The sequence below is a fragment of the Amphiura filiformis genome, chromosome 5 (assembly GCF_039555335.1).
Source record: "Amphiura filiformis chromosome 5, Afil_fr2py, whole genome shotgun sequence".
Classification (NCBI taxonomy): Eukaryota; Metazoa; Echinodermata; class Ophiuroidea; order Amphilepidida; family Amphiuridae; genus Amphiura; species Amphiura filiformis.
In genome coordinates this window covers 33,776,778-33,802,986 of record NC_092632.1, presented here as the reverse complement: position 1 = coordinate 33,802,986, position 26,209 = coordinate 33,776,778, and the positions used below count along the sequence as shown (strand labels likewise).

At 38.3% G+C, this 26,209-nt stretch overlaps 2 protein-coding genes across 6 annotated transcripts in view; both read right to left on the bottom strand.

Annotated features, from left to right (window-relative positions):
- Positions 1-8,020, bottom strand: part of LOC140153018 (sodium- and chloride-dependent GABA transporter 1-like) — a 37,325-nt gene extending 29,305 nt beyond the window's left edge. Inside the window, exons 1-3 of the mRNA XM_072175604.1 lie at positions 7,620-8,020; positions 3,235-3,366; positions 191-518 (exon numbers count right to left, since the gene is read on the bottom strand). Of these exons, the coding sequence (XP_072031705.1) occupies positions 191-518; positions 3,235-3,366; positions 7,620-7,881 (722 nt within the window). The 5' untranslated portion in view covers positions 7,882-8,020. The remainder of the gene's footprint in view (positions 1-190; positions 519-3,234; positions 3,367-7,619) is intronic.
- Positions 8,021-19,672: 11,652 nt separating this feature from the next.
- Positions 19,673-26,161, bottom strand: LOC140153014 (lysophospholipase-like protein 1). Of its 5 annotated transcripts, none has more exons than XM_072175598.1 (6): positions 25,995-26,152; positions 25,324-25,433; positions 23,338-23,437; positions 21,880-22,049; positions 21,001-21,116; positions 19,673-20,753 (listed from the first exon to the last, which is right to left on the bottom strand). In XM_072175598.1, the coding sequence occupies exons 1-6, from the start codon at positions 26,012-26,014 to the stop codon at positions 20,517-20,519; spliced, it is 753 nt and encodes a 250-aa protein (XP_072031699.1). In that variant the 5' UTR covers positions 26,015-26,152; the 3' UTR covers positions 19,673-20,516. The 5 variants fall into 5 exon arrangements, with proteins under 5 accessions (XP_072031699.1, XP_072031698.1, XP_072031700.1 ...); XM_072175597.1 differs by lacking the exon at positions 21,880-22,049 and adding an exon at positions 22,263-22,432 and having other exon boundaries at positions 25,995-26,140; XM_072175599.1 differs by lacking the exon at positions 21,880-22,049 and adding an exon at positions 22,263-22,432 and having other exon boundaries at positions 25,324-25,413; positions 25,995-26,025.
- Between the last annotated feature and the right edge of the window lie 48 nt (positions 26,162-26,209).

The window sequence follows — 26,209 nt, the reverse complement described above, 5'->3', positions numbered from 1 at the left end:
TTTTCTACTATACAAGTTCCCTGTTTGCGATGTTGCATTCATATTGTTTGTATGATAAGACGTCGAAGTCTAAAACCTTTGGGACATCCTGTGTAATAATATATGTATGTAAAATGTATTTTAAGTTTCTGTTATCAATTGTGCAATTTCTTTCTTCAAAATGTATATGATTTTGATTTCATTCACTTACTCCCAGAACTCCTCCACTGCTGGCGTGAAGTCGCTGACATTTTTCAGGGTGCCGTTTATGCAGATTTGTTTGCCAACGTTGGCAATCATAGATTCATTACCCGTCGATTCCGTATCGTATCCCATACATGCATCTAGACTCGTCTCATTGCTATTACCGTAAAGGTACTTGGGATCGAGACAATCTTGAGTATTCCATTCATTATTACAGTGAGACCATGGTAGGATGGATGTGAAAGACAGAAACATGTAGTAGACGCCCCATGCCAGGATGATATTGTAGTAGTAATTTAAATAATTCAAGATGATGATACTTGCAATGCCAATTCCTGAAGAAAAAAAAATGATATGAGAATAATGAGATAGAGACGTAGACATACTAATTCCTCTTTCGACAAAAACAAATTACAGGTCCTTAATTGCTTGAGTAAAATAGAAATGAGATACTAATTCCCTCCACGAACATGATGAATACAAATAACAACTCATAAAAGCTTGACAGGTTATGACAAAAACTTGCTAGCAATGGCAAGATCCATGCAGCATGATTATATAAATTCAATATCACCAAACCCATGAACCAATAACTGCAAAATAACACTATATAACACTTTTTTTTAACAGAGAGAAAAAAAAATTGCATCTGGGAAAGCAATAGATATTTTGAGTATATATATGCCTATAGTGTGTCTCCATTTTGAATCTACATCTTTTTGCAATCCTTTCGATGATATGAGTATGACGAGACATCCCATTCATACTGGATTGAAATTGTATGTAAAGGTATTCCAAGAAGCGGTTACTATTTTAGTGGTATTACGATGTTTCTGGAAATCAGGAAATGCTCTGACTCTGAGCATATGTTTTCAATAGATTAATTGAATAGGGCAAAGTACATTACACTGATCAATATGCCTTCTGTTTGAAGCAAATCGGACATACGGTTTTCATAATATTTTTTACAACAATTTATATTTTCTTTGTTTATCTTATTGATTTTATCATTAATCAATGTAGTTAATGAGCTAAAATGACTGAAAAGGCACATTAATGTAATTTTTGCCAATATTTTGCTAAATATCCATACATGTGCAGGGTACTTTATTTTGCATATTTTTTGCATTGAAACTTGGTTAAAGTGTTTCTATTCGAATAATATGTTTTGTATTGGCCTCCCTCTCATTTGCATAATTGATGAGCTAATTTGCATAAATGTTAATTTATTATGCAAATATGTAAATGAGAGGGCTGGTAGACAAAAGAATATATTAGAACATATTAGAAATTAAGTTTCAAGCCAAAAGTACGGTATGCAAAATAGAAGTACCTGGTACCCTGCAATTTAGGCCTATGCAAGGAAAAATTACATCGATGAGCCTTTTCAGTCATTTTAGCTTTAGCTCATCAACTTTATCCATTATTGGTAACAATAATGAGATACATAGAAAATATAAATTGATCATGATATTTTGACAACTATGTGTGATAATGTGTCTGCAGTGTAGGCCTACTCCACTCAATCTGTTTAAAACATGCATAGAGCACTCCCAAAATGCCTCAAATACCACCTTAAAACTATACGTTATGAAAGCCTGGCTGTATATCAACCCATCAGAGTCTATGATCAACCATACATGTAATTTTGTATTCCCATGCAGTGTAGGCTTATAGAGTCATGGAAAACGTTTGGAATAACTGCTTCTTTCTTGGAAAGACACTCTGATATTTTGACCTCTGGTGTCCGCGTAGGCCGACTGGTATACACCAGGCACAAAAGAAACTCGTCAGTTATATTCATCCTTGCTGTTCAATAACTTGATAATTTTGGATTATTCTGAAATATACATTTTGTTAATTGGACTTTGCTTTCTCATTTGACACCCTGTTCGTGAAAAACGAACAAGAATTGGCCACGATATGCGCCTCCAAAGACTCAAAACCCCAAAATCAAAAGTTGCATTTTCAACGATTTTCAATGGGAACGCATCGTTGTATTGCACACAAGCACCACGGGCCAATCAATAAAGCACACAGTGTGACAGGTACAATTGAATCGTTAAAATTGCAACTTTTCATTTTGGGGTTTGAGAGTTTGGAGACGCATATCTTGGTTAATTCTTGCTCAATGTTCACGAACAGGGTGTCAAATGAGAAAGAAAAGGCCAATTAACAAAATGTATATTTCAGAATAATCCAAAATTATCAAGTTATTGAACAGCAAGGATGAATATAACTGACGAGTTTCTTTTTGTGCCTGGTGTATATGGGAAAACACCGCAAAAAAAAAAAAAAAAAAAAGGGAAGAAAAAAAAAAAGAGCACGTTTTAAGCAAGGTCATGGCAAGAAAGTGACAAATTATTCCAAACTTTATGTCCATGACTGTACTTTATTATTTTGAGGTTATCTAAAGTCATCATGTTGCGGATATACAGGGTGATTAAAACCGGTTATTGTCAACAAATAAGCATATAAATGTTCTTTTCATGATGCATGTAGGCCTATATACCCTCTGTGTCCAGTTCACATTATATTCCATTCCACGATGCAACATGACACATATACAGCGTTCAAATTCAAATACCACCGTACTTTTGGCGGGCATCCCAGCCATAGCCTGGCAGTATATTTTATTTTGACAAACAGAGAATAAAACTTGTTTAATTTCAGATGCGCCCTATTTAATTTGTCAATTTGTTTCTTTTGTTCAACCATGCATGTAAAAATAACACAATATAAAAAAATATAAAGAAAAAATGTGAAACTGTTTAGCTTTTGTTCAATGCGATATTTTGTCACTATTGACCATGTTGACACACCTGTCGTCTTGCGCTCCTTTGCCTTTAATTTTAAAGATACGGAGTTGGCATCGTTTTGATGTACCATCGCAAAATACGGTTAATTTTCTACATGTAACCCTTTTGAAACACTATACAAATCACTGATAAATGGCTTCCTTTCATCATGTTCATAATAACACTTAAAAAAAAACAGTATTGCAACAACATATATTTTTAAATAGAAACGTATAAATTATACACAAATTACCTTTGAATATTGTACACAATCTCCAGCATGTGATTCCTCCTTGCGCCATAAATTGACCGATACTCAACTCGGCAATAAGAAGAGGTATCCCAGCAACAAATAGGCAGATGAAATAGGGTATAAGGAACGCACCTATAAGGAAGAAATGTTAACACCAAAAACGCGTTAATGTTATGCTACATGTATATACATATTATGTACCGTATATCATATAGGCCTATAGGCCTTATATATATTTACTTCATCAGATTTTTATCAAAATGTTGGGAGCAGTTTGTAAACTAGAAACATTTGGTATTTTTACCTACAACTCGAGAACTGTACGGTGGGCGGAGAATACGAGATACATGTAGGTCAAACTATACTTTTTTCCGAATCTTTAATAAGAGGAATACATTGGTATGGTTTGTAACCAGATTTGACGAAAAGTTTGATTTCTGACTCGACTCTTGCATGGATTCGACAATATATGCAAATGATGTACATGTATTTTATCCTTGCGAGGGTTTGTGGACTTTTTTGTAGGGTGTTTATGGGGACCTCATATAAAAGCATTCTTTGCAATTACCCCCCCAAAAAAAAAAAACCCCACCAAAACAATGTTCAGTTGTAACTTGTCCTCGACCACCCTGCACAGTCGGTCGGTCGGTAGACTTCTCCGTAGTCCACTTGCCCATTTTGCATACTCTGGCTATTACATTTGATTTATTCTTAATTTGTGGTACAATTGATATATTTTCACATCTTTTCAGTCACCGTACTCCATCTGTTTGTTAGCTTTTAGGGATTTTCGCGATCAATAAACTGTAGATTCCAAAATCAGAATTTTTCAGTGTTGAAGTAAGCCATTATATACCTAATTATGTAATTAATGTAGGCCTTAGAAGTATAGGCCTACTTTCCTTTTACTGTCACTAATATAGACTCTTTTATGAACATTTTACTATTGAACAGTTTAATTCCAATAAACATCGGTATCATTTTGAGTTCAACGGAATGCGTTCATCATGATTAATAATAACATATTTTTATTTATCAAAATTCGACTATGGCATAGTCTAGCCGGTCGATACATAGGCATATATATATATATATTTTATTTCTCAACATGAAACCGGTGATCCCGGTTGGGATGAAACTCCGGAATTCCAAATAAATGCAGTGGAGAATGAGTTCGAGGTCCATACATGAGCAAAGCGCGTATACCTGCATGATTATGTCAGACAATAATCACTGCTTGGTTGCTAAGTTGTTTTCTAAGTTGAAAGCATGATATTGCGATCGCCAAAGAAAATGGAAGCCTTAGGCCCGCCCGACCGACCCCTACAGGGTTTCCATCAAAATTTAACAGTTCTTTTGTGATGGTTTTCGTGCTTCCGCACCTCTTTGTGGAAAAGAAAGCACATGGACATGATGGAGTGATTATTTTTGCGGGAAAACGCGAAACAAAAAGCAGGTTTTTAATACATTGTATACATGAAATGTGCGTAGTCTATTTCAATTCTTAATTTTTAAAAGTCATATAGGCCTACTACATGTAGGTAAAATGTAAATGCATCTTCATGAAAGTTTCATTTTGCCGGATTCTAGGCATAGTTTGTAATGTTTACTGTATAAAACTTAACACTTTTAATAAATTAGAATCAGCCGAATTGTTTTGAAAAACAAAATCAAAATGTGACCGAAATTGTAATTGTATGGCTTTAAAACGTTCCTTTGCTAAGGCTATATTTTATCCAGTTTCTTTACCACAGTGACCAAGTTAAAGTACAAAGAATTATTTTTAAAAGCAGCGTGCAGGACTTGGAACGTTGCCATGACTTGTGAACTTGACATGGCTGGGACGACATGAGATACAGGGAAACACAGGGACAAGCAAAGGCTAGTGGAAAGACAGAGAAGCGAGGGGCACCGGAGAGAGTGCAACAGAGGGGGGGGGGCGGAGGAGGAGGCAGAGACAGCTTTTTAGGGGTGGGTTTACCACATGGCCTATAGGTCCGGTCGGGACATAAGGGCCATGATCTGGGGGGCAATCTTTTGAGAGGAAATAATAATACCGGTACTAGGCCTAATTGAAACTTTACTGACATATCCATGCATTTAAATAACACTAAACATGCCTACAATGTAGGTCCGATTTTTAAGTGAAATCAATTTACCCCTAATTACCTTTTGGGGTTTGGGCAAGGGTGTTAGGTTAGGTGGGCTTGGGTGGTTTGTATCTATAAGGTTTGCGATAAGGGTTATAGTTTGTATAAGGTCAGAAAAAACATTAAACAAAATAAAATTAGAAACTTGAAAATACCGTAAAGGTCCGAATTTTAGGTGAAATCAATTTCACCCCTAATTCCCTTTTTGGGGTTGGGACAAGGATTTTAGGTTAGTTTGGCCAAACTAAAGTTACCTATAGTATGGTTTGGGAGATGGGTTAGAGCTTGTGTATTATTAGGTCAGGAAAAACATTAAAATAAAATTTGAAATTGACAAAAAAATGTTTCTTTTGTTGCAAAAAACAAAACACACACACACACAAAAAAACCCTGATTTTTCGGTATATAGACCCTATCGGTTTTACATAGACGTCTAAGACGGTATATCGGTTTTCACAATACCGATTCTGACTAAAGGGTCAGCCACATAAGCCTACCTTTTAATCATAAAGCACCAGTGGCGGCGAAAGCATTGATTTTTTTTTTGAGGGGGGGGGCATATTTTGTGCCGCGAAAAATTTCAGACTATTTTTGCCCAAAATTAAGGTACATTTTGGTATTTGTTCGGCAAGTGCGTGCAAAATTGTGAAATATACCTTAATATTTTGACAAGTTTTTGCTCATAAGGCCGTATAAAATTAATATTTTGGTTCTCGTCCAGAGGATTTTCATGAATTGATGAGGGAGGGAGGTGTTTTTGTTTTTGTTTTCAATGTAAAATTAGCATTGTCAGTAGTTTTCGGTCTTCTCCAACAGTGCTCCAACATTTTTTCAAATGTGAGATTCTGAGGATAAACCCCTAGAGTACCACAAAAAAGACTTGGAAGTGATGCTTGTTCTCTAATAAACTTATTTATATGTATGAAGATTTCATAAATCATTCCAAAGTCTAAAAAATTGAAAAATCTAAAAAAAAAAAAAATCTGACAAATCCCAGAAATTGAGGAGGAGGGACGACCGGACGAGAACCAAAATATTAATTTTACACGGCCCAATCAAGGAAAATGTTAGTAGGGGGGGGGCCTATTTGATGTGCAATTGACCCCCAAAACACTGTGTTTTTTCGCGCTGAATGGGGCCTTTACACAAGACATTAATTTCTCTTCCTCTTAGGATTTTATGGGGGTTGTGCCCCACGGAGAAATTTAAGGATCCTCCACCCCACCACCCGCCGCTTGTGGTGTGCAATAATTATGAGCCCTGGTGGGAGACAATTTACCCCCCCGGGCTCATATTTATTGCACAGCCCCCCCCCCCCCTTTTTTTTAAATGGTAAGTCATGTTCCAATATCTGTGGTAGTTTGGTCAAACTCACAAAATAATTGATATACACACCTCAAGGAAGTGGCCTAGTACATACATATCCTAGAATAATATAGGCCTACTAGTATAGTAGTACCATGTAGGCCTATTAAAAAAATGATAGGCTTATAGGCCTATTTTGATTTCATGAATGTATAAAATAAACCTTTTTTAATCATGTTAATACAATAATTTGCCATAAAATTCGTATCATAATTTATATTATCATGCTATATCACTAATTTAAGGATATCAAAAGGACATTCTTTGTATTCAGAATGTAAATTCGATGTCTTGATTTGCTCTCAGGCCCCGCAAACAATTAGGTGGATGACCGACCCCTTAATCATGTTAATAATATATTAATATATTTTTCTCCAATATTTCAATAACAAGAATAGTTGTGTATTACAAATAAAAGTAAAAAAAAAATAAATAAACTCAAAAATATCATGTATGATACGCAGCCTTGACAAACACGGCCATGGTTCGAACCTTGAACAAAGGCTACTATTATTGTAATGTTTACTTTCCACTCCGGATTGTTCTTCATCATGCTTTTCATCGATCCCGTCCGGCCGGCCATGCTAGACCAGTATAAAAATGTCGTGGGCTCAGAACAAATACTACACTTTTATTGATCGATGCTAAATTTAACATAAATTATGAAATTCAGTCAATGTATAATTTAACGCAAATTTATGCCATGGTACGTATGACCAGCAGTGATGACTGCATGCAAAAAAAAATAAGGTGGTTAATGCATGTACCGATACCGCATGGGCAAATGGCACGCGCGGAGGCAGCCGCTGATGAATAAATGGCCGAAATAAATTCCCCGATAAATTCCCAATAAAAAATTAATTATCTTACCTCCTCCGTTTTTGTAACACAAATATGGAAATCTCCAGACATTTCCCAAACCAACAGAAAATCCAATCAAAGCAAGAATAAAATCCAATTGACCACCCCATGTTCCTCGTGCTTTCAATTCCTGTCCTTTACTAGCTTTGTTCTCTTTTTTGTGACTCCCTGATATATCCACTGTTGGAGGCGGTGATGAAGCTTCATTTTCAGGCACATTGTCTTTTTCCTCGCCATGAGGAGGGACACCGTTCGTTTTACTTTCACTCATTTTCTTGATAAATAGGCAAATCTAATATCAATATTGTAAATTATAATATCCACATGAAAATAGCGTGTTTCTCGTTTAGCACACGTGCAGCTCCTTCGCCTTATGTTTTGTAGACTGACTGAAGACTGACTGCACGTCGTGATGTTTTATCGTGGGTTTATTATAAACATCACTTGCTGCGCATGCACATTGCAGTTTTATTATGATGACTGGATGTGGATTAGATGTCTGCCGACTAAAATGTGTCATGAATTAAAATAGGCCAGTATTGAGAATTATCAATTGAAAAATATGAATATTATGATGAATCTGATTCTGATTCATCTGAAAGAAAGAAGTACGTCGTATATGGCCCGGTATGTGACCAGTCTATACCAAGTAAATTACTGTTTACCAAGTTCACGAACTAAGTCACTCATTGTTGAAGATACTGAACAGGTCACTGCACAAGTGAAAAATTATTTCTGCAATGACACTTGCGTTTTTTGGCTAAGGGTCACGACATTTAATATATAATAAAACGCTGTATAAAGTTTAATTGAAAAGTTCCTAAATGGGATTGTGACCCAATTTGTGTTTTGATCCCCTATAATTAGTTACGGTATGCATTTCCAAATAATAAAAATTACATTCTATTTATTAGGCCTATTAGCCTAAATCTATTCTATCGTTCATAGCCCCACTACTACCCCCCTGTTTTTCTGCCGAAAGCAGTATGTATTCGAATTGGAACTTGAAACACGACTATTGGGCGAAATAATAGCCGGATTGCCATGACAAATCATTCTGTCACTCAGGTTTGGGCTACGTTTTCCATGTTGCCACGAAGTTCTTACGGTACAAAATGCTCAATGAGTCTGCATTTCGGGCTAATGAATTATGCAAAAAAAAAAAAAAATGGCAGGGACGGTCATAAATTCTTTATACGGGGTTGTAGTAAAATGCTTGCCTTGAAGAGTGATTATAAAAATGTTTGACTTGATTCTGGACTTTGAAAAGAATATAAAGCTTTGAATGTGTAAAGTTTTTATTGTTTTAAAGAAGTTAATCTGAAATAAGGTATCTGTGAAGGATTTTAGGGATATTTAGAGGGCCTGCACCCCCCGTCTTACCAAAATGTCGATATTTTTGTGAACAGCACCTAAATAGTTCAGCCTGACGAATATTTAGGGGAGATCGGGGCAAAGTGGAACACGGGGCAAAGCGGAATCATCAGTCGGCTGCGGAGCAGGTGACTACAAGCTCCTATCTTTGGCTGCATCCTTTTTTGTACTTTGTGTACTTAACCCTCTATCTTTTTAACCAAATATCCCACAGAGTCGTGCGATATGTCAAACTTTTCCTCTGGTCATAAAGAACAAAAAAGTCAGTGGTCACATCTCTGTAGGATCATTGGTTAATGAGATATAGGCCTAGTCACTTTTTTTTGTACTTTGTGTACTTACCCTCTATCTTTTTAACCAAATATCCCACAGAGTCGTGCGATATGTCAAACTTTTCCTCTGGTCATAAAGAACGAAAAGTCAGTGGTCACATCTCTGTAGGATCATTGGTTAATGAGATATAGTCACTTTTTGTACTTTATGCACTTAACCCTCTATCTTTTTAACCAAATATCCCACAGAGTTGTGCGATATGTCAAACTTTTCCTCTGGTCATAAGGAACAAAAAAGTCAGTGGTCGCATATCTGTAGGATCATTGGTTGATGAGATATAGTCACTTTTTTCTACTTTGTGCATTTAACCCTCTATCTTGTTAACCAAATATACCACAGAGTCGTGCGATATGTCATACTTTTCCTCTGGTCATAAGGAACAAAAAAGTCAGTGGTCGCATATCTGTAGGATCATTGGTTAACGAGATATAGTCACTTTTTCTACTTTGTGCATTTAACCTCTATCTTGTTAACCAAATATACCACAGAGTCGTGCGATATGTCAAACTTTTCCTCTGGTCATAAGGAACAAAAAAGTCAGTGGTCGCATTTCTGTAGGATCATTGGTTTATGAGATATAGTCACTTTTTTCTACGTTGTGCATTTAGCCCTCTATCTTTTTAACCAAATATACCACAGAGTCGTGCGATATGTCATACTTTTCCTCTGGTCATATGGAACAAAAAAGTCAGTGGTCGCATATCCGTAGGATCATTGGTTGATGAGATATAGTCACTTTTTTCTACTTTGTGCATTTAACCCTCTATCTTTTTAACCAAATATACCACAGAGTCGTGCGATATGTCAAACTTTTCCTCTGGTCATAAGGAACAAAAAAGTCAGTGGTCGCATTTCTGTAGGATCATTGGTTTCTGAGATATAGTCACTTTTTTCTACTTTGTGCATTTAGCCCTCTATCTTTTTAACCAAATATACCACAGAGTCGTGCGATATGTCATACTTTTCCTCTGGTCATAAGGAACAAAAAAGTCAGTGGTCGCATATCTGTAGGATCATTGTTAATGAGATATAGTTACTTTTTGTACTTTGTGCACTTAACCCTCTGACAACGTTCTTCTTCTTCTACCGGTGAGTACATTCCTCTCTTCGAGAGTATCGCCGTACACACGACGAAATGATTGCAAATTTACACATTTGTAATCATTTTGACCACAAAATATGATGTGAAAATACCGGGGAAAATACAGGTAGGCTTGCTAAGCAATGAGAACAAGTCCTCAAACATTTGAAATTTGTAGCGTTACTATAGGTATGCCAGGCAAACCTTAGTTAACACATTTGCTAGTCAGCCAAATTCGCCTAGAACACAATACATATATTTTCATAGAAATATAAAAGAACTGGCCGGTACAAGGAAACCTACATAAATATGTTGTCTATACTTCCCGTAACCCAAATATATGATTTTTATGGTGATAAGTCACTCGCACATGGAATTTTAGAGGGATTTTGATAGCAGTTCCATTAAATAAGCTGCTATCAACATGAGGTCTAAGATCTAGAAACACCACCGAAATGCTTTTGGGGGGAATTTTGCTAGATGAATCTTTTGATGAAAGTCAATCTTTGACAAGATGTAACTTTACTATGGAAAGTGCTATGAAAAAAAGGTTTTCAGTTTTGGCTTTCTTAACTCAAGGGCTTTAATTTGATATATAAAATGATGCAGTTTGATGGCAAATTTGAATTCACCTGGCATACCTACTTACTACAACCTGAAGCTGAGACTTTTGAATGAACGCAGATTAACAGCTGCACTCGATCCAACCGCGATCGTTATATCGCGATTTCAAACTACAACGCCAACGCATCGACCTTGGATACAATGCTAACCAATCACAAGTGCGTTCCCAGACAAACAAGCATCTAGACCAGTGACTTTGACTCGCGTAGTGAACACTGCTTAGCAACGACTTTGACAAGGACGCATACCTGGGCGCAAGCAAGCAGATATGTTCGCGTCTACGGAACATGTTGTATTTGATGCGAGCGATAATGGCGCTGGAATCACACAAACCAGCGCGTCTTTCTCTCCAGTCGCGTTCACGGAACATGTTGCATTTGACACGAGCGATAATGGCGCAGCAATCACGCAAAGCGCGCCTTTCTCTCCAGATATGAACGCTTTTTTCTCCGCGTCCGACCCGGGCGTCCGACCAACCGACCAAAATCACCTTGGATACGTGGCTTCACCTACTGCCATGGTTAGGGATGGGCACTCATAGGTCTAGGTGGTATGTCTATGAGTGCGTTGGCATGGTTGGATTCACTTCCGCGATACTCACACACAATCGCACACGCTGGCGTATATCGCGAAAAGTACGCAAAAATTTGTCACGCTATTGAAAGTTCATTCAATTGGAATTCCCTCACATGCTCAGCCGAATTCCTACTGAAGACATAAATCATATACACATGTCAGATGTATATTGTATTAGGAAATATCCACAAAAGCATTCATTATAAATTTATTTTGATGAATTGTCATATTTTATGCCATGTATTATATCCTTAAAACTAACCGTGGATTTGCGAAACAATTTGTCGACATAAATGACGTTATTTTTGGTAATATGCAGACGAATGGCCAAATTACCTGTTGTGATAAATTTATCTGTACAAATTGTCGCACTCGAGTGACATATGGTATATTTGCAACCCTGCTGTGGATTTGTGAACAATTTGTCGACATAAATGACGCTATGGAGAAATTATTAGAAAAAGGTTTTTTTGCCTAGGCCTGTCCTAGGCCTATGCTAGGTATACCTACTTACTACAACCTGAAGCTGAGACTTTTGAATGAACGCAGGTTTTAACAGCTGCACTCGATCCAACCGCGATCGTATATCGCGTATTTCAAACTACAACGCTTAACGCATCGACCTTGGATACAATGCTAACCAATCACAAGTGCGCTTCCCAGACAAACAAGCATCTAGACCAGTGACTTTGACTCGCGTAGTGAAGCTGACACTGCTTAGCAACGACTTTGACAAGGACGCATACCTGGGCGCAAGCAAGCAGATATGTTCGGCTCACGGAACATGTTGTATTTGATGCGAAAGCGATAATGGCGCTGGAATCACACAAACCAGCGCGTCTTTCTCTCCAGTCGCGTCTTCACGGAACATGTTGCATTTGACACGAGCGATAATGGCGCAGCAATCACGCAAAGCGCGCCTTTCTCTCCAGATATGAACGCTTTTTCTCCGGCGTCCGACCAACCGACCAAAATCACCTTGGATACGTGGCTTCACCTACTGCCATGGTTAGGGATGGGCACTCATAGGTCTAGGTGGTATGTCTATGAGTGCGTTGGCATGGTTGGATTCACTTCCGCGATGACATCACACACAATCGCACACGCTGGCGATATCGCGCAGTGTACGCAAAAATTTGTCACGCTATTGAAAGTTCATTCAATTGGAATTCCCTCACATGCTCAGCCGAATTCCTACTGAAGACATAAATCATATACACATGTCAGATGTATATTGTATTAGGAAATATCCACAAAAGCATTCATTATAAATTTATTTTGATGAATTGTCATATTTTATGCCATGTATTATATCCTTAAAACTAACCGGTGGATTTGCGAACAATTTGTCGACATAAATGACGTTATTTTTGGTAATATGCAGACGAATGGCCAAATTACCTGTTGTGATAAATTTATCTGTACAAATTGTCGCACTCGAGTGACATATGGTATATTTGCAACCCTGCTGTGGATTTGTGAACAATTTGTCGACATAAATGACGCTATGGAGAAATTATTAGAAAAAAGGGTTTTTTGCCTACCTGTCCTAGGCCTATGCTAGGTATGATCATCAAATTTCGAAGTAGCCTTTTTAGTACTTTTTTTGGTCCTGGTGACAACCCTGCAAGTAGGATATTTCACATTGAAATTGTTTTGTTTAGAAAGGTGATTATTTAACTTAAAAAATGAGGAGTCAACCATGTCTGTAGGGAAAAAATTAACAAAGTTATGGGCAAATGTATTTTTTCCCAATTCTGTGACCATCATTGATGGTACCTTACAATGAATACCTGTACAAAAAAGCAAGTACCCATTATGCAACATTTTTCAGCACAGCAATCAATTTTACAGAAAAGAGATTTTATTTCAAAAATCTTACTATCACTGTATGATAACTTCTGCTGTATAAAGGTGTACCAATTGACACTTTTTGACTTTCAACCTTAAGTTTCTGGTGTCCAAATTTCATTTTTTTTGTATTTCCTACACAGTTATTAAGCTATTTCTGTGGTCACAAGTTGAGAGTTGAAGGAGGCCATCTATTATATATAAGCATCCGGGGCTCATGATACGTGATTATAGCCTAGTTTCCTTGTGTGTAGCCTTCTTCACTCAGTACGAAGGCTACAGCATCAATGTATTGAAAAATGCAGGGTCCATCGATCATGTCAGTAAATGAATAGGGCCTAGGCCTATTTTGTTTTGGGACTGATTATTCGGACTACCACCCGGCATGCAGGTATTCCTGCATTAAATACAACAGAATTATTACCACTGCAAGATGGCTTAAAGCTAGCATTTCAAGTATCTCTTATAAGCTAATAACAAATGGTGCCCGCTGGAATCTCTTGAGGCATTGTCTTTTTTAAAGACATTTCTTGTTTAATTCGGTTCTCAAATTTGTTAATATCTAAAACTAGCCCATAAATTGGTGAACAAATTGAGAAAGTATAGCTAGTAAGGGCCGTTCACAAACACTTGGGGCTGATGCAAAAAGGGGGGGGGGGGGCTGAAAATTTTTGACCCTCCTAGTAGGCCTAAATTCCCTTCTGGTAAAATTGAGTTTATATGTTTTTCTATCGGGTTTACCGTTTACCCATAATATTCATGTCAAAAAAAAAGGGGGGGCCTGAAATGTTCGAGGTCTGTAAAGGGGGGGGGGGCGAAAATGTTCGCGATTAATTTTTTTTTGCATCAGGCCCCCCTTACAAGTGTTTGTGAACGGTCCCTAAGACTTAACACGTCACAAGTTATAAACATAAAACATTAGGCCTACAGCCTATTAAAGTTCAGAAGAGAAAACGCCAGAAAAGTTAAAACAGCCCTGATTGAACTGTAACTTCAGTATAACAAGTTGTTTAAAAAGTGGCGTAGCTATAGGGGTGTTCAGGGCGGGCGACTATCCGAATTTTAAGAGGTTCTCTAGTCCGAAAAAAAATTCAAAAGATGTTCTTTATTCCGACCAAACTGGTCCAACAAGTGTTCAATCGGGCAGGTCTTCTCTCTACTCCCATATTCTGTAGGTAGTCTTTGATGGCTTTGTGGGGCGAGCGTTGTAATCTTAGATTAGAGGATTGGAATAGGTCCCAGTTTGTGAAGATATAGGACAGCAGCTTGCTGCACAGAATAATAGTCAATTTGGCACATTCTGTTTGATACCCCACTACATTCACAAGACGTGTACTTATGCGTGAAAAATGTGATTGATTCAAATGTGGTGGCATTGTAATGGAGAAGATATGCAACATGATATGCACATATCACAAATAATCTTAGATATAGATGCTTTTAAAAATAAGCTCCCTAATACATATACATATGTTAATCTATACCGTAATTATCAAATTAAAAGTAAATTTAGTTCGGCAGAGGTGGGGCTCGAACTCACGCCGCACGGCTATCATGGATTCTGAAAGAGCCTAGCGCCTACACCATGTAGGCCTGCCCTACACCGCTCGGCTACCTGACTTATGAAACTTATTTGAACTAGGGGCCTAATCGCAACGTCAACATAGGCTTACCACGTGACAAGCAAAGACAGAAGACGTACCATATTTTGGAATTTTATTTGCTTAAAAACATTAATGTGTATTAATAGCGCTCAATTATTGATAACTGTGTGTTCTACATACAGAAATCCGACAATAAATGGGCCTCTAACATGCACAATACATTTTTTCATATAAAAAATCCACATTAGACCCCAAATTTTATTTCAGGAAATAAAAGATTAGATTACAATAAAAACGAAACAGTAATCTTTGGCGTAATTTTCATGCATACAAGAATTTGTAGAGACTTTAAACTTGCCCCTACTGACATTTAAATGCCATTAAATATGGAAAGACTGATGGACATTTTCCTTTCATGATGCACGATCCTTGACACTTCTTCATGACACAATTTAATTTGTAAATATATACGGCTCTTGCAGGGCCCCCAGGAAGATCAGTGTTTTCATTGATGGGATTACCCTGCTTAAAGAAAGCTAATATTGCTTACTTGCTTATTTCGGGTGGTTTTCCCGAACCACGACAGCTTTCCATATCCTCCTGTCCTGCATCGCCGTTCCCATGGTCTGATGCTTGTAGTCCAGTGTCCTGCTTGAAAACATTTACAAATGTAAGGGGTGGTCTTCCAGGGTTTCTTGTTCCGTGTTTGGGTGTCCAGATTGGCGACAGGTTCGCACTTACTCCTGAAGCAGTGTCTAGCGAAGCGTGTCCTTCTTTCTCTAATCTTCTCTGAGAGTTTTGGAAGGTCTCCATACAGCTCTTTGTTGTTTATATGCTGATTCCAATGGATGTTGTACACTGTCCTAAGCATTCGAGTGTAACAGCCGTCCAGCTCTAGATAGTTTTGGAGTTATGGTCCAGGCTTCGCATCCATATGTTAACACAGATTCCACTGTTGCACTGAAAACCCGCAGTTTAAATTTCTTTGGCAGAGCAGACTTCCAGATCTTGTTTAGGCTGTTACATGCTCTCCAAGCCGCTGCCTTACGTGTTTTGACATCGTGCTCTGTGCTAGCCATCCCGTGCTCCGAGATAGTTGAAGTATTTCACTTCATCTAGCTTTGTGCCATTATTTGTGCTGATGTTAACCTGGTTAAAAGACATAAACTTTGTCTTGGTGGCGTTCATCTTTAAGCCGACCCTTCCGACTGATGTTTCGACCCTTTGCAGCAGTTATCCGCGAAGTCCAGGTAAAAAAGGTAAGTATAAATAATAAATAATAATAATGATGGTTAGGGAAGTGGCTAGAATACTTTAGGTTCAAGAAACCATAGGCCTTCAAACCCGGTCTTCAAACAGCCTATGAAGAAACGGAGCTGTTTAATTCAAAATCCAGTGGAAACCATGCATGGCCGGGTCCGTGTGTAGCCACTGCCTATATTGATCGGTTCCCTTAAGCTCCCTTACGACGTGTAGTCTTGAAGATGTTAGGGTTATCAACCCTATATAACTATACTGTCAGTTCTCTCAGTCTGCAGCAACTGCACCGACTGGACGAGCGGCGGTGGGTTGAGCGCTTTGGTCCCAGGAACCCTCCCTCTCCAGTAACAGCCTCTGTCATGACATAGCAAGGAACTTTCCGCCTCTCATCTCAAGTTACAAGATTTTTCATTAATGACTTCAGATTGTCGCTGCCGTTGAATCGAAATTACAAAGGCCTATTTGGGTAAAAAGGACCACGAAGAAGCTCGTAATGCTGTCACTTCTATGCGAAGCCCCCTCAACCTACCATTACCTTTGATGAACAACGAGCTCTGCAAGAATTGAAGAAAGATGAATCTATTCAGATTCTCCCTGCTGACAAGGGGCGCGCTACCGTGATTCTGTTCTGACCAGGACAATACCCGGATAAAGCCAATCAACTCCTCAGCTCGAAAAAACACATTCCTCTCATTAAGCGCGATTCAACAACTAATAACGCGAGATCGGACAGTTTCTTAGAAGACTTTGCGATTTGACAAAGACTTTGACAAAGATTTTCAATAGTCAAGATTACTGGAGGTTGTTACCCTCCTCTAGTCAAGCTCCTGGGTTCTATGGTTTACCTAAAATTTTACAAACCGGCATACCTTTACGACCCATTGTTTCAGCCATTGGGTCGCCTACTTATAACACAGCCAAGGATTTGACACGCATACTTCAACCTCTGACTGGCAAGTTAAGAACTCGCGTTCGTCTCAACTGTGACCCTCAAAGACACTGAGATGCTAGTTCTTTTGATGTAGAATCCTTATTAACGTCCATTCCTGTGAAGGAAGCTATTGGTATCACCATGGACCGACTACAAGACAAACCAACTTTAGTTGATAGGATTCATTCCACGTTTCTGACATTAGACGCATGTTGGCGGTTTGTTTCAACAATGCTTACTAGTACTTCATGTTTGAAGAGGACCCATACCTCCAAACTGATGGCGTGACGATGGGTTCTCCCATCTCCCCACCAGTGGCTAACCTGTTTATGGAGTCTTTTGAACGGAAAGCTCTTCTGACTGCTCCTAATCCACCTCAGAACTGGAAACGCTATGTGTTACCGAACGTGAACACTTAGCGTCTTTCTGACCCACCTCAACAATCTTCGTAAGGATGTTATCAAATTTACTTATGAGAAAGAGACCAATGCTTTCCTTGACATTCTCGTTAAGAGAAAGTCTGACACTTGATACTAGTCAGGAAGAAAACTCACACTGACCAGTATCTTAACTTTGATTCGCACCATTCAGAATCAGCCAAACGTTCAGTGCCGCGATTACTGTTCCAAAGAGCTATCAATGTTTCGTCGAACACTGAAGAGAAACAACACGAGAAGACTCACATCCGATAAGCTTTGAAGCTTAACAAGTACCCTTCTAATAGTTTGTTCATGACTCGACATCCCGATCTGCCAGGACTGACAAACCTTTGCTACTGTCATCTTGCCGTACGTAGCTGGGACTTCTGAAGCTATACGCAAAGTTCTTCGGAAGAAAAACCTCTGTGTTTACTTCAGAATGACCAATACTCTATACAGCAACTTGTATACCCCAAGGACCTATTACCAAGGATCTCCAGCCAGGAGCTATCTATTCTATACCTTGTAGATCGTGTGACCAAGTTTACATTGGTGAAACTGCCACGGCAGAACTTTGAAGAATAGACACCGATTCTGGCAACACACATAAAATCAGCAGTTGCTGAGCATGTGTGGCAAAACCAACATGACATTGAATGGGACAATACCAAGATTTTGGACATGAACACCAAGTAGTCTGAAAGGAAGATCATGGAAGCTTGGCATATCCATTCTACTCCAGACAATTTCAATAGGGACAAAGGAGTGGACATGAATGGAATAGATTATTCAAAAGGACCTCTGACCATATTAATTAACCTTTGTTGCTCTCCACACAGGAGACTCGTTGACACTTCCCGTCAATCATTTTGACATCCCCTCTTGACAGTTCCCCGTCATGTTTATTTAGTTGCTCTGAAGAGTTTCGAAAGCTCAGCCCTCTGAAAAGGACTTCTCTAGGGAACAATCAAACATTCACTCAAGATTTTTCGTTAATTTTTAAGGCTAGGAACAGTTGGTAAGAGGTTACATACACCAAAATATCAAGTCAATGTCCCTCTTCTTCTTTAGCCTATACTTCACTCCACTGTAAGGCCTCTTCACAAACTTTCCAGTCTATTCTATCTTGGGCTATTCTCTGCCAAGCAATGCCGGTTTGTGATGTCAACTCATCCCTAGGAATCAAATATGTTGCTATGTGAGCTTATGTGTGTCCATCTGTTGTTATACCTTCTGGCTAGGTGTACTGCCCACCTCTGTTTCTTTGATTTTGATGGTCAACACAATGTCCTGCACTTATTTCTGTCTCAAATCTGTATCAGTCATCCTGTCCTGTCTTTCCATATAGCCCTTTCTGTCACACTGAGGTTCTTTTCCAAACGTGTGGAGGTTGCTCAGCACCGTAAGGGAAAACATGTATGATGCACGTCAAATGCATGTCTCTTCCAGGTGATATAGGAAGAGAAGTGTCTGGAATGATGTTGCTGAGTGCGCCAAACTTCGTCCAACTCAGTTGCATTCTTAATTTAATTCTTCATTTCCTCCCCGGTTTCATTCTTGAGGGTGATCTTCTTACCTAGGCTACTTAGTCTACTATTTTCAGCTGAGGTCTTGTCCTGCACATATACTTCAGAGTTTCGGCTGTTGTTGCTCATCATGACTTTAGTTTTATATTTCTGTTGACTTGAGGCATGCTTTGCTACTTTCCTCTGTAAGATCTTGACTCATTTCATGTAGCACCCCTGAAGCATGGCTTTATAGGATATATCGGCAAATCTCAGAAAGGCTGTAGTATAGCTTTGGGGATGGATATTGGATCTTCCTGTCGAACTCTTCTCATGATTCAATTGAGTCAGTGATGGTATCGTCCAGGCGGATTTTTGTTGTGGGCTCTTTGTAATTGCATTTATTTACGAACTGCGAAAGACGGGTGACCGCTAGTACTCTAAATGTACCGTTTCATAGTACTAAATAATTGTTTTCTTCAATTGATTACACATACACAGGTGTTTTACTGATTTAGATTGCTTAATAATTGTGAGCATTGTGTGCAGTTGCGACCTTAACAGAGACGAGGGGTGTCACATACTTCCACCCATCTATGACTTACTTATCTATTAATATTCATCTGACCGGAGGTCAAAGCCCGGTTCTACTTACCTCCGGTCAGCAGATAACCCAGTTTCTTGCTTCAACCAAACCCAACATCAGTCTGCATTGAAGACAAGTGAATGATGATCGCAAGCCACCATAAACACTCCACAATGTAAGTTGTGAGAGCTTTACTAGAATTCACTTTTCTAGATAGAATTAGTAATAATATTTCTTTCTAGAGAATTCCATTGTGACAGGCCTGTGCTTCTAATCGACCTGTTTGAGAAGACCTTGAGAGATTATTGTATATGTTGTTACCTTTGGTAAATACTTATTAAATGTTTCTGGTAGTTTATTTAATGTATGAACATGATGAAGCTGTTCGATTCTTGTTTAAAACTCTCATAAACATTTAATGTAATGAGAAAACTGACGGCTGGAATGGCAGGGACAGTGACTATTTGAAATCATTCTTATTGCCCACTTTTGTAATTTCAATACTTATCTAAGAACATCTTAGCAGCATTTTCCCATTTAAAGGTACCATAAAGTGCAGAGTGCAAAATATGAAGTATTTGTTCAGGTATAAACTATAAAGTACGTAAGTTTATTCAGTATACCAATATTTCTTGAAACTGTTTCGGATGTAGTATCTGTATGATTTACCCATGTTAGGTTTTCATCAATAAAAATTCCAAGAAATTTGGTTTTATTAACTTATCAAATTCACATTATCCAATACAATATATCAGCATATGTTCATTTGTCTGGCAGCCTCTTCATAACCCAGTCTTGAAGTAAATTCAGTTCATCTTCCATCATTTCATGAGCTAGATTCGGGAAACTATGAAACTCTGTTGATATTCCAGCAGCTGTGAAGTTATCCACATATTTCTTTCCCCAATCATATATCACAAGAGGATCAGCTTTGCCATGACAGGCAAACAAAGGAGGTAGTGATGAAACACTGCCTGCTGTGTTTGCATCTTGAATTGACTGCAATTATGAAAGACAGATAAAATATTAGTAATTAATTACTTTTTATCATATTTACATACATATGATACAGTAATATGAAAGTAATAAAGACCTCATTTATACAACTAATGATACAAAATTAAAAATGCACTAAATCAAGATAAAATGTGATCTTTGCACAAATGGCAATGGGATTCAACAGAAAAGAATGATTACAACACCTTGATAATAAATGGTTGCAAAAAAACCCCCATTTTTCTCTTACCTGATAGACAGATGAATCTTTGTTGAGGAAACTAGACAAGGCAAATACTCCAGCTACATCTTGATGAAAACGGTAACCAAGATGAAGCGCTAGTCCACCACCCATGGATATACCACCTAGTTGAACCAAAACAAGAACCAAATCAACAAATCATTGAAAACGGTATCTTGAATACAGTGCCAGACTGCCAATACCATCTCATTGTACTCATCAAACGTTGCAGGTTGTGGAACATTAGAACATCAATGTGAGCATTATATGCACATGAATTTGAACAAAATGCATCGTTTATTATTTCAAATATGTATTAAACTTTAAAACAATATCAACATATAATGATATAACATGCCAAGGGTGGCTATGGGGGCTTCATAAAGAATCAGGCTATGTTGGGCAGATTGTCAGTCAGCCCCCAGGTGTGCTCCTGGCTCCCTCCAGGTTTGAAGATTTCTGGACATACAGTCATACAGTACCCTGGTTCTGGGCGAGTCGGCATTGCCAGATAAACTGTACTTCACCAAACTTTGCTTAGACGTGCTTGTATCATACAAGGTGGATGGCACAGGCTGACGGTCCCTATATCTGACTTAAGTCCAGACTAGTGCACAAACCATGCACAAACCCTCTAATCACTAATGGCCTATGGATCTCTCCCAATGACCACACAAGTAGTGTACAAACCCTCTGATCCACAAGTCTTGAGACTACCCCTTCCCTTTGACCACGAAATGTCTAGTACGCATACGCCTCAAAGATGGTCATGTTAAAAAAAATAACTACTTTATTGAGAACTCATCTTGGCTCAGATGCTGAGCTAGATGATCCACACCAACATGCAGGTCATATAAAAATGCACATAACTTCATGCGAGATACCAACCTAAAACAATTCTACTTTTGGGAATTCCACCAGTCGTCTCTTCCTCAACAAACTCTCCAATTTGTTGACACATTAAATCAACACTTTCCCTATCCTCGGGAACATTAGGTACAATTCGTTTACGATCATACCATACTGTACTTAGTCTTCCTGCATTTGCTGTATATGGTCTGGGAAATACAAACATACTTTGGATTAGGGTATTTAAATATGAATTGAGGTGTTAATACAAGATGGTCCTAACTGCAATAGCTGCCAGATGTCATATTGTTAGACATAAGTGCAATACATATTACATATATTGTCAAATGTATAATAAGGCAGCTATTGCAGATAGGGACTTCTTGCACAAACCCTCTGAAGTGGAATAAATTATTACCAACCTATGGCTATTCTATTCTGTGGTGTTCCATTTGACACTTCTTCTTCGATTAAACTACTGATCTGTTGACACATATAGTCCAGGCTTTCTATATGTTCAGGAACATCTGGAGAAAACTTAAACCGGTCATACCAGATAGTGCTCAATTGCCCTCCATAAATTGTGTAGGGTCTAATTAATAGAGTAGAGTTTGTTACAATGTAAATAGTGCATAGTGTTGTATTTGCTCATATGCTTCGATCAAATTTATATTTAAAAAAAAAACAATTTGAAAGAACAGAGACACTGTGGAGCTGTCCTGTATTATACTGAAAGAACATACTAGTATGCCATGCAGCTCAGAGTTAGCGTTGAAAAGAATATAGTGCATTAAAACCAATAACTGTTCCAGTTTTGTTATTAAAAGTATTTTACAATCTTACATAAATTAGGCACAGATAAGTTGGATAGTAGTGTAGCATTTATGGGGCCAGTGAATATACATCCACATTGTAGTTTGGTACAAAATCCAAACATACCATCTATGTTCATTCAAAATGCTTTGCAGTTTGGATCATCATCATTCATCATCATCCATTCACATAATTATAATAGGGGGCTTTGGGGGTGCAGGTCCCTGGGGTAAAAGCAGGGGTGCCGAAAAAAGAAGGGGCGGTGGAAGAAGAAGGGGCGGCAAAAAGAATTATTAAAGAAAAGAGGACGAAAAAATTATGAAAAAGGTTTAAAAAATTGTGAAACAATGGAACTATACATAAAAATTATTGCTTTTAGGTTGCTAGTGCCTTAAATCCTTTTTTTTTTTGCTCTTCACTTTTTCAAACCATAGATAAAAAATGGGTCAACCTTTTCCGGCTGTTGATGAAGGGGCCGGCAAATTTACCCTTTCTGCAGTCCCCTTAGTAAGCTCTGGTAAGAGCGGCCACGGTACGCCACTGTCATCATTCATCATATTAAGTATTAGTAATACAACCCTGCATACTGGGATTGGGTTACAATACACACACAAAGTTGCTGTTGTTAACATTTACACAACATAATGATTGAATTTTACAATACTATACAAAAATTAATGATACCTTGGTGGAGCTGAAGTAAAAACAAGTTTGATGTGGGGAAAACTAAACTCTTTTCCTAAAACTGAATGAAGCCAATCTTTTATTCCATTTGCTGTATCACCTGTATGTCAAGAAGAAGAAACATAAGTTCAACATAATGTTAATAATGAAGATGCTTGTGCTGTTGTGCAGTATTGGTCTGGTCATAGGTTTACAGGTGTAGCCTACAACCACAGGCAAAGTCCCTGTGTATTGTATGCTATGAATTCTCTCATATTCATGCGAGCCGATTGCTCGATAATTATTTGTGCCGGTGTCCAACAATCACGCCAGCGTTGTGTGCCTTTGTGAATACACAATAGAACGCTGCGTGCCTACGCAATAGACCGTAAAAATATGCGGTGAGTACATAGTAGTTTTGCCTAGATTGCATTTCATGGAACAATCGGCCCTCATTATCGGGTGATACTGAGCCTTTGACTGCTCGTACGCAGTTTGTTATCTTCTTCGTCCATGCCTACAACACTTTTCTGGACTGTACCACATGTGTTGCTTTTACACCCACAATTTGATATTTTTGCCATGGGGAATATGGGGAGTATTAATATTAAAAAATTGAATAGGGATTATCATAGTTCAACTATTATTTATTGATTAAATAAAGCTCTTTTTAATAAGTACCGTACTTTCAAGGATTTGAAAGTACACTAAGTTCCAAAGTCATATACCACAAAATTAAGAATTCCAAAATTGGATTTTTTCTTGTGGAATATCATCTTTAAAGGGCCTATTAAAAGGGCATTTTGTCCCCCTACTTTTTTCAAAAAAAGCTGAGATTTTTATACCACTGGAAACCTCTGGCTACATAATGTTTATGTACCAAATATTTCTTGCAGATTAAATTTGTTTAGTAAAAATATTGTCAAATTTGAATTTCGCTCTGGTATACCAGAACGAAATTACAACAGTGGCCTATGACAGTGCTGTACCATGCAAAAACTGATTGAGGAGCCAATGGCTCCTAACTTTACAAATTTAGGCGCCCAAATTTTGTTCCCAAGTAAAAACACTGCAGCGCCAACTCATCGTATTCCAACCGCTTTTTAGGCTTACTGAGTTACTTCCATTTCCAGTTACATGACCTTACATAACACCACTAGTACTACTAGCTTCATTAAGTTTCAATAGCTGTTGGATTCCCTGATTTTATTGTTTCATCCCCGGTTTCATCTTCCTTCTCCTTGCTGCCAAAAAGTTCATCAAATTCAAAGTTCTTTTTGACTTTGACGCCATCTTGAACGCAAAATCAGAATCAACTCAAATTTTTGGGAATAAGATTTTTTCGTGGATATCTACTGAAAAATGTCATAAAAAGAGGATGCTAGGATCCCGAAATCCTCCTTTAAATTCAAAAACAAGTCTGGCAACTTGTTCCGAGTTCTGTTGGAGCTGGTCACATATGATCTGGTACTGAGAGTGTTTGAGGGGGGATGTGCCTCCCCTCAGTTGTTGGAAAATTTGCAGTACTTTCAAATAAAGCTCCGGGCCCTGATTCAAATCCTTGAAAGTACTTATAAAAAAGAGGTTTATTTAAAGGTAGATGGTCAGGTTGTTTGCATTGTCTTTTGTACCTCACATTGAGGACTATACCAAAACAATCCAATTCATTGGCAAATTTTGAGGTAAATTGCATTTAGTCATTTTGATATTAGTATTAGAAGTAAAACCGTGTTTCACAATGCCATGGCCCATAGAACGGTATGTGTGGTATACCGCATTTGGGGATGAGGCTATTAGTATAATTACTTTTTAAGTTTCTTGTTCGTATCACCGTAAAAGGGAATATATTTTAGTACTAAAATTTATGAGAAATATATTATGAGCTTTGTTCTGATGCCAAAATCTCCATTCAATCCTGTGAGTATCTTTGATGTGACACTGACAGTTCACCGGGCAGTTCAATCACATGATGATGACGGTCGATGTATGGGGCATGGGCATGCTTACCAGATCCATGGAAGAAGAATAAAGTAGCTGTATGTCGTTTTTGAGGTTCTACTACGATGGTGGCAATTCGTTTTGCGGCACTCATATTTTCTACATAAAACACAACGCTACTGCAATATCGAGTATGTAAACTTGAATTAGGGGTGGTGCAATAATTATGTGTACCCAGGGGACCCCCGGTGGTGAATTCTCAAAATGGTCTGCCAAAATTGCTTGCCCCCATGCCCCTTTGGCCATGCCAAAAATCTTTGCCCCCCTTCGACGTGCAAAAAACCTTTGCCCCCCTTTACGGCGTGCAAAAATCTTTGCCCCCCTTACACATGCAAGATTTTGGGGAACCTGAATGTAAAACCTTTTAAGGTTTAAAAATTTTAAAATTGTCTTACCATATAATGCGAGCGAAGCGAGCAGGAAATTTTGCATATTTGAACATGTTCCTAACGTTTTCCTATGCCTTTTTAGGGCGTAATATAGAAACGGTGCCTAAAAAAATATCTGTGCCAAAAATTGCTTGCCCCCCCTTTCGACCTGCCAAAAATCGCTTGACCCCCCTTTCGACCTGCCAAAAAATGCTTGCCTCCCCCCTTTTGGCCTGCCAAAAATCTCTGCCCCCCTATAATTCACCACCCCGGGGGTGCACATAATTATTGCACCACCCCTTATAAGCTTACATCGAAAACAAAACATGCATGGACTTCGTGTATCAGCTGTAAACTAATCTTATTCACAAGCATCGTAAGTGTATTGTTCAAATGTGTACACTTGGAGTCTTGGACCCAGCTTTGAAAGAGTCTATCAAAAGTTCGTCTTTTACACAGTCATGACAGTCTGTATTTTTTCCGCAGATCTATTTGGTTTGGTTTGCGATTGTTTGCGATTTTGACCA

Excerpts from the sequence above, each read along its gene's own strand:
- LOC140153014 (XM_072175598.1), bottom strand. The coding sequence starts at position 26,014 with ATGCATGTTTTGTTTTCGAT. Across the intron at positions 21,117-21,879 it reads CAAAAGTAGAATTGTTTTAG|GTGGTATATCCATGGGTGGT; the intron begins GTTGGTATCTCG and ends TGGTTCAACTAG. Across the intron at positions 20,754-21,000 it reads AAGATTCATCTGTCTATCAG|TCAATTCAAGATGCAAACAC; the intron begins GTAAGAGAAAAA and ends TCATAATTGCAG.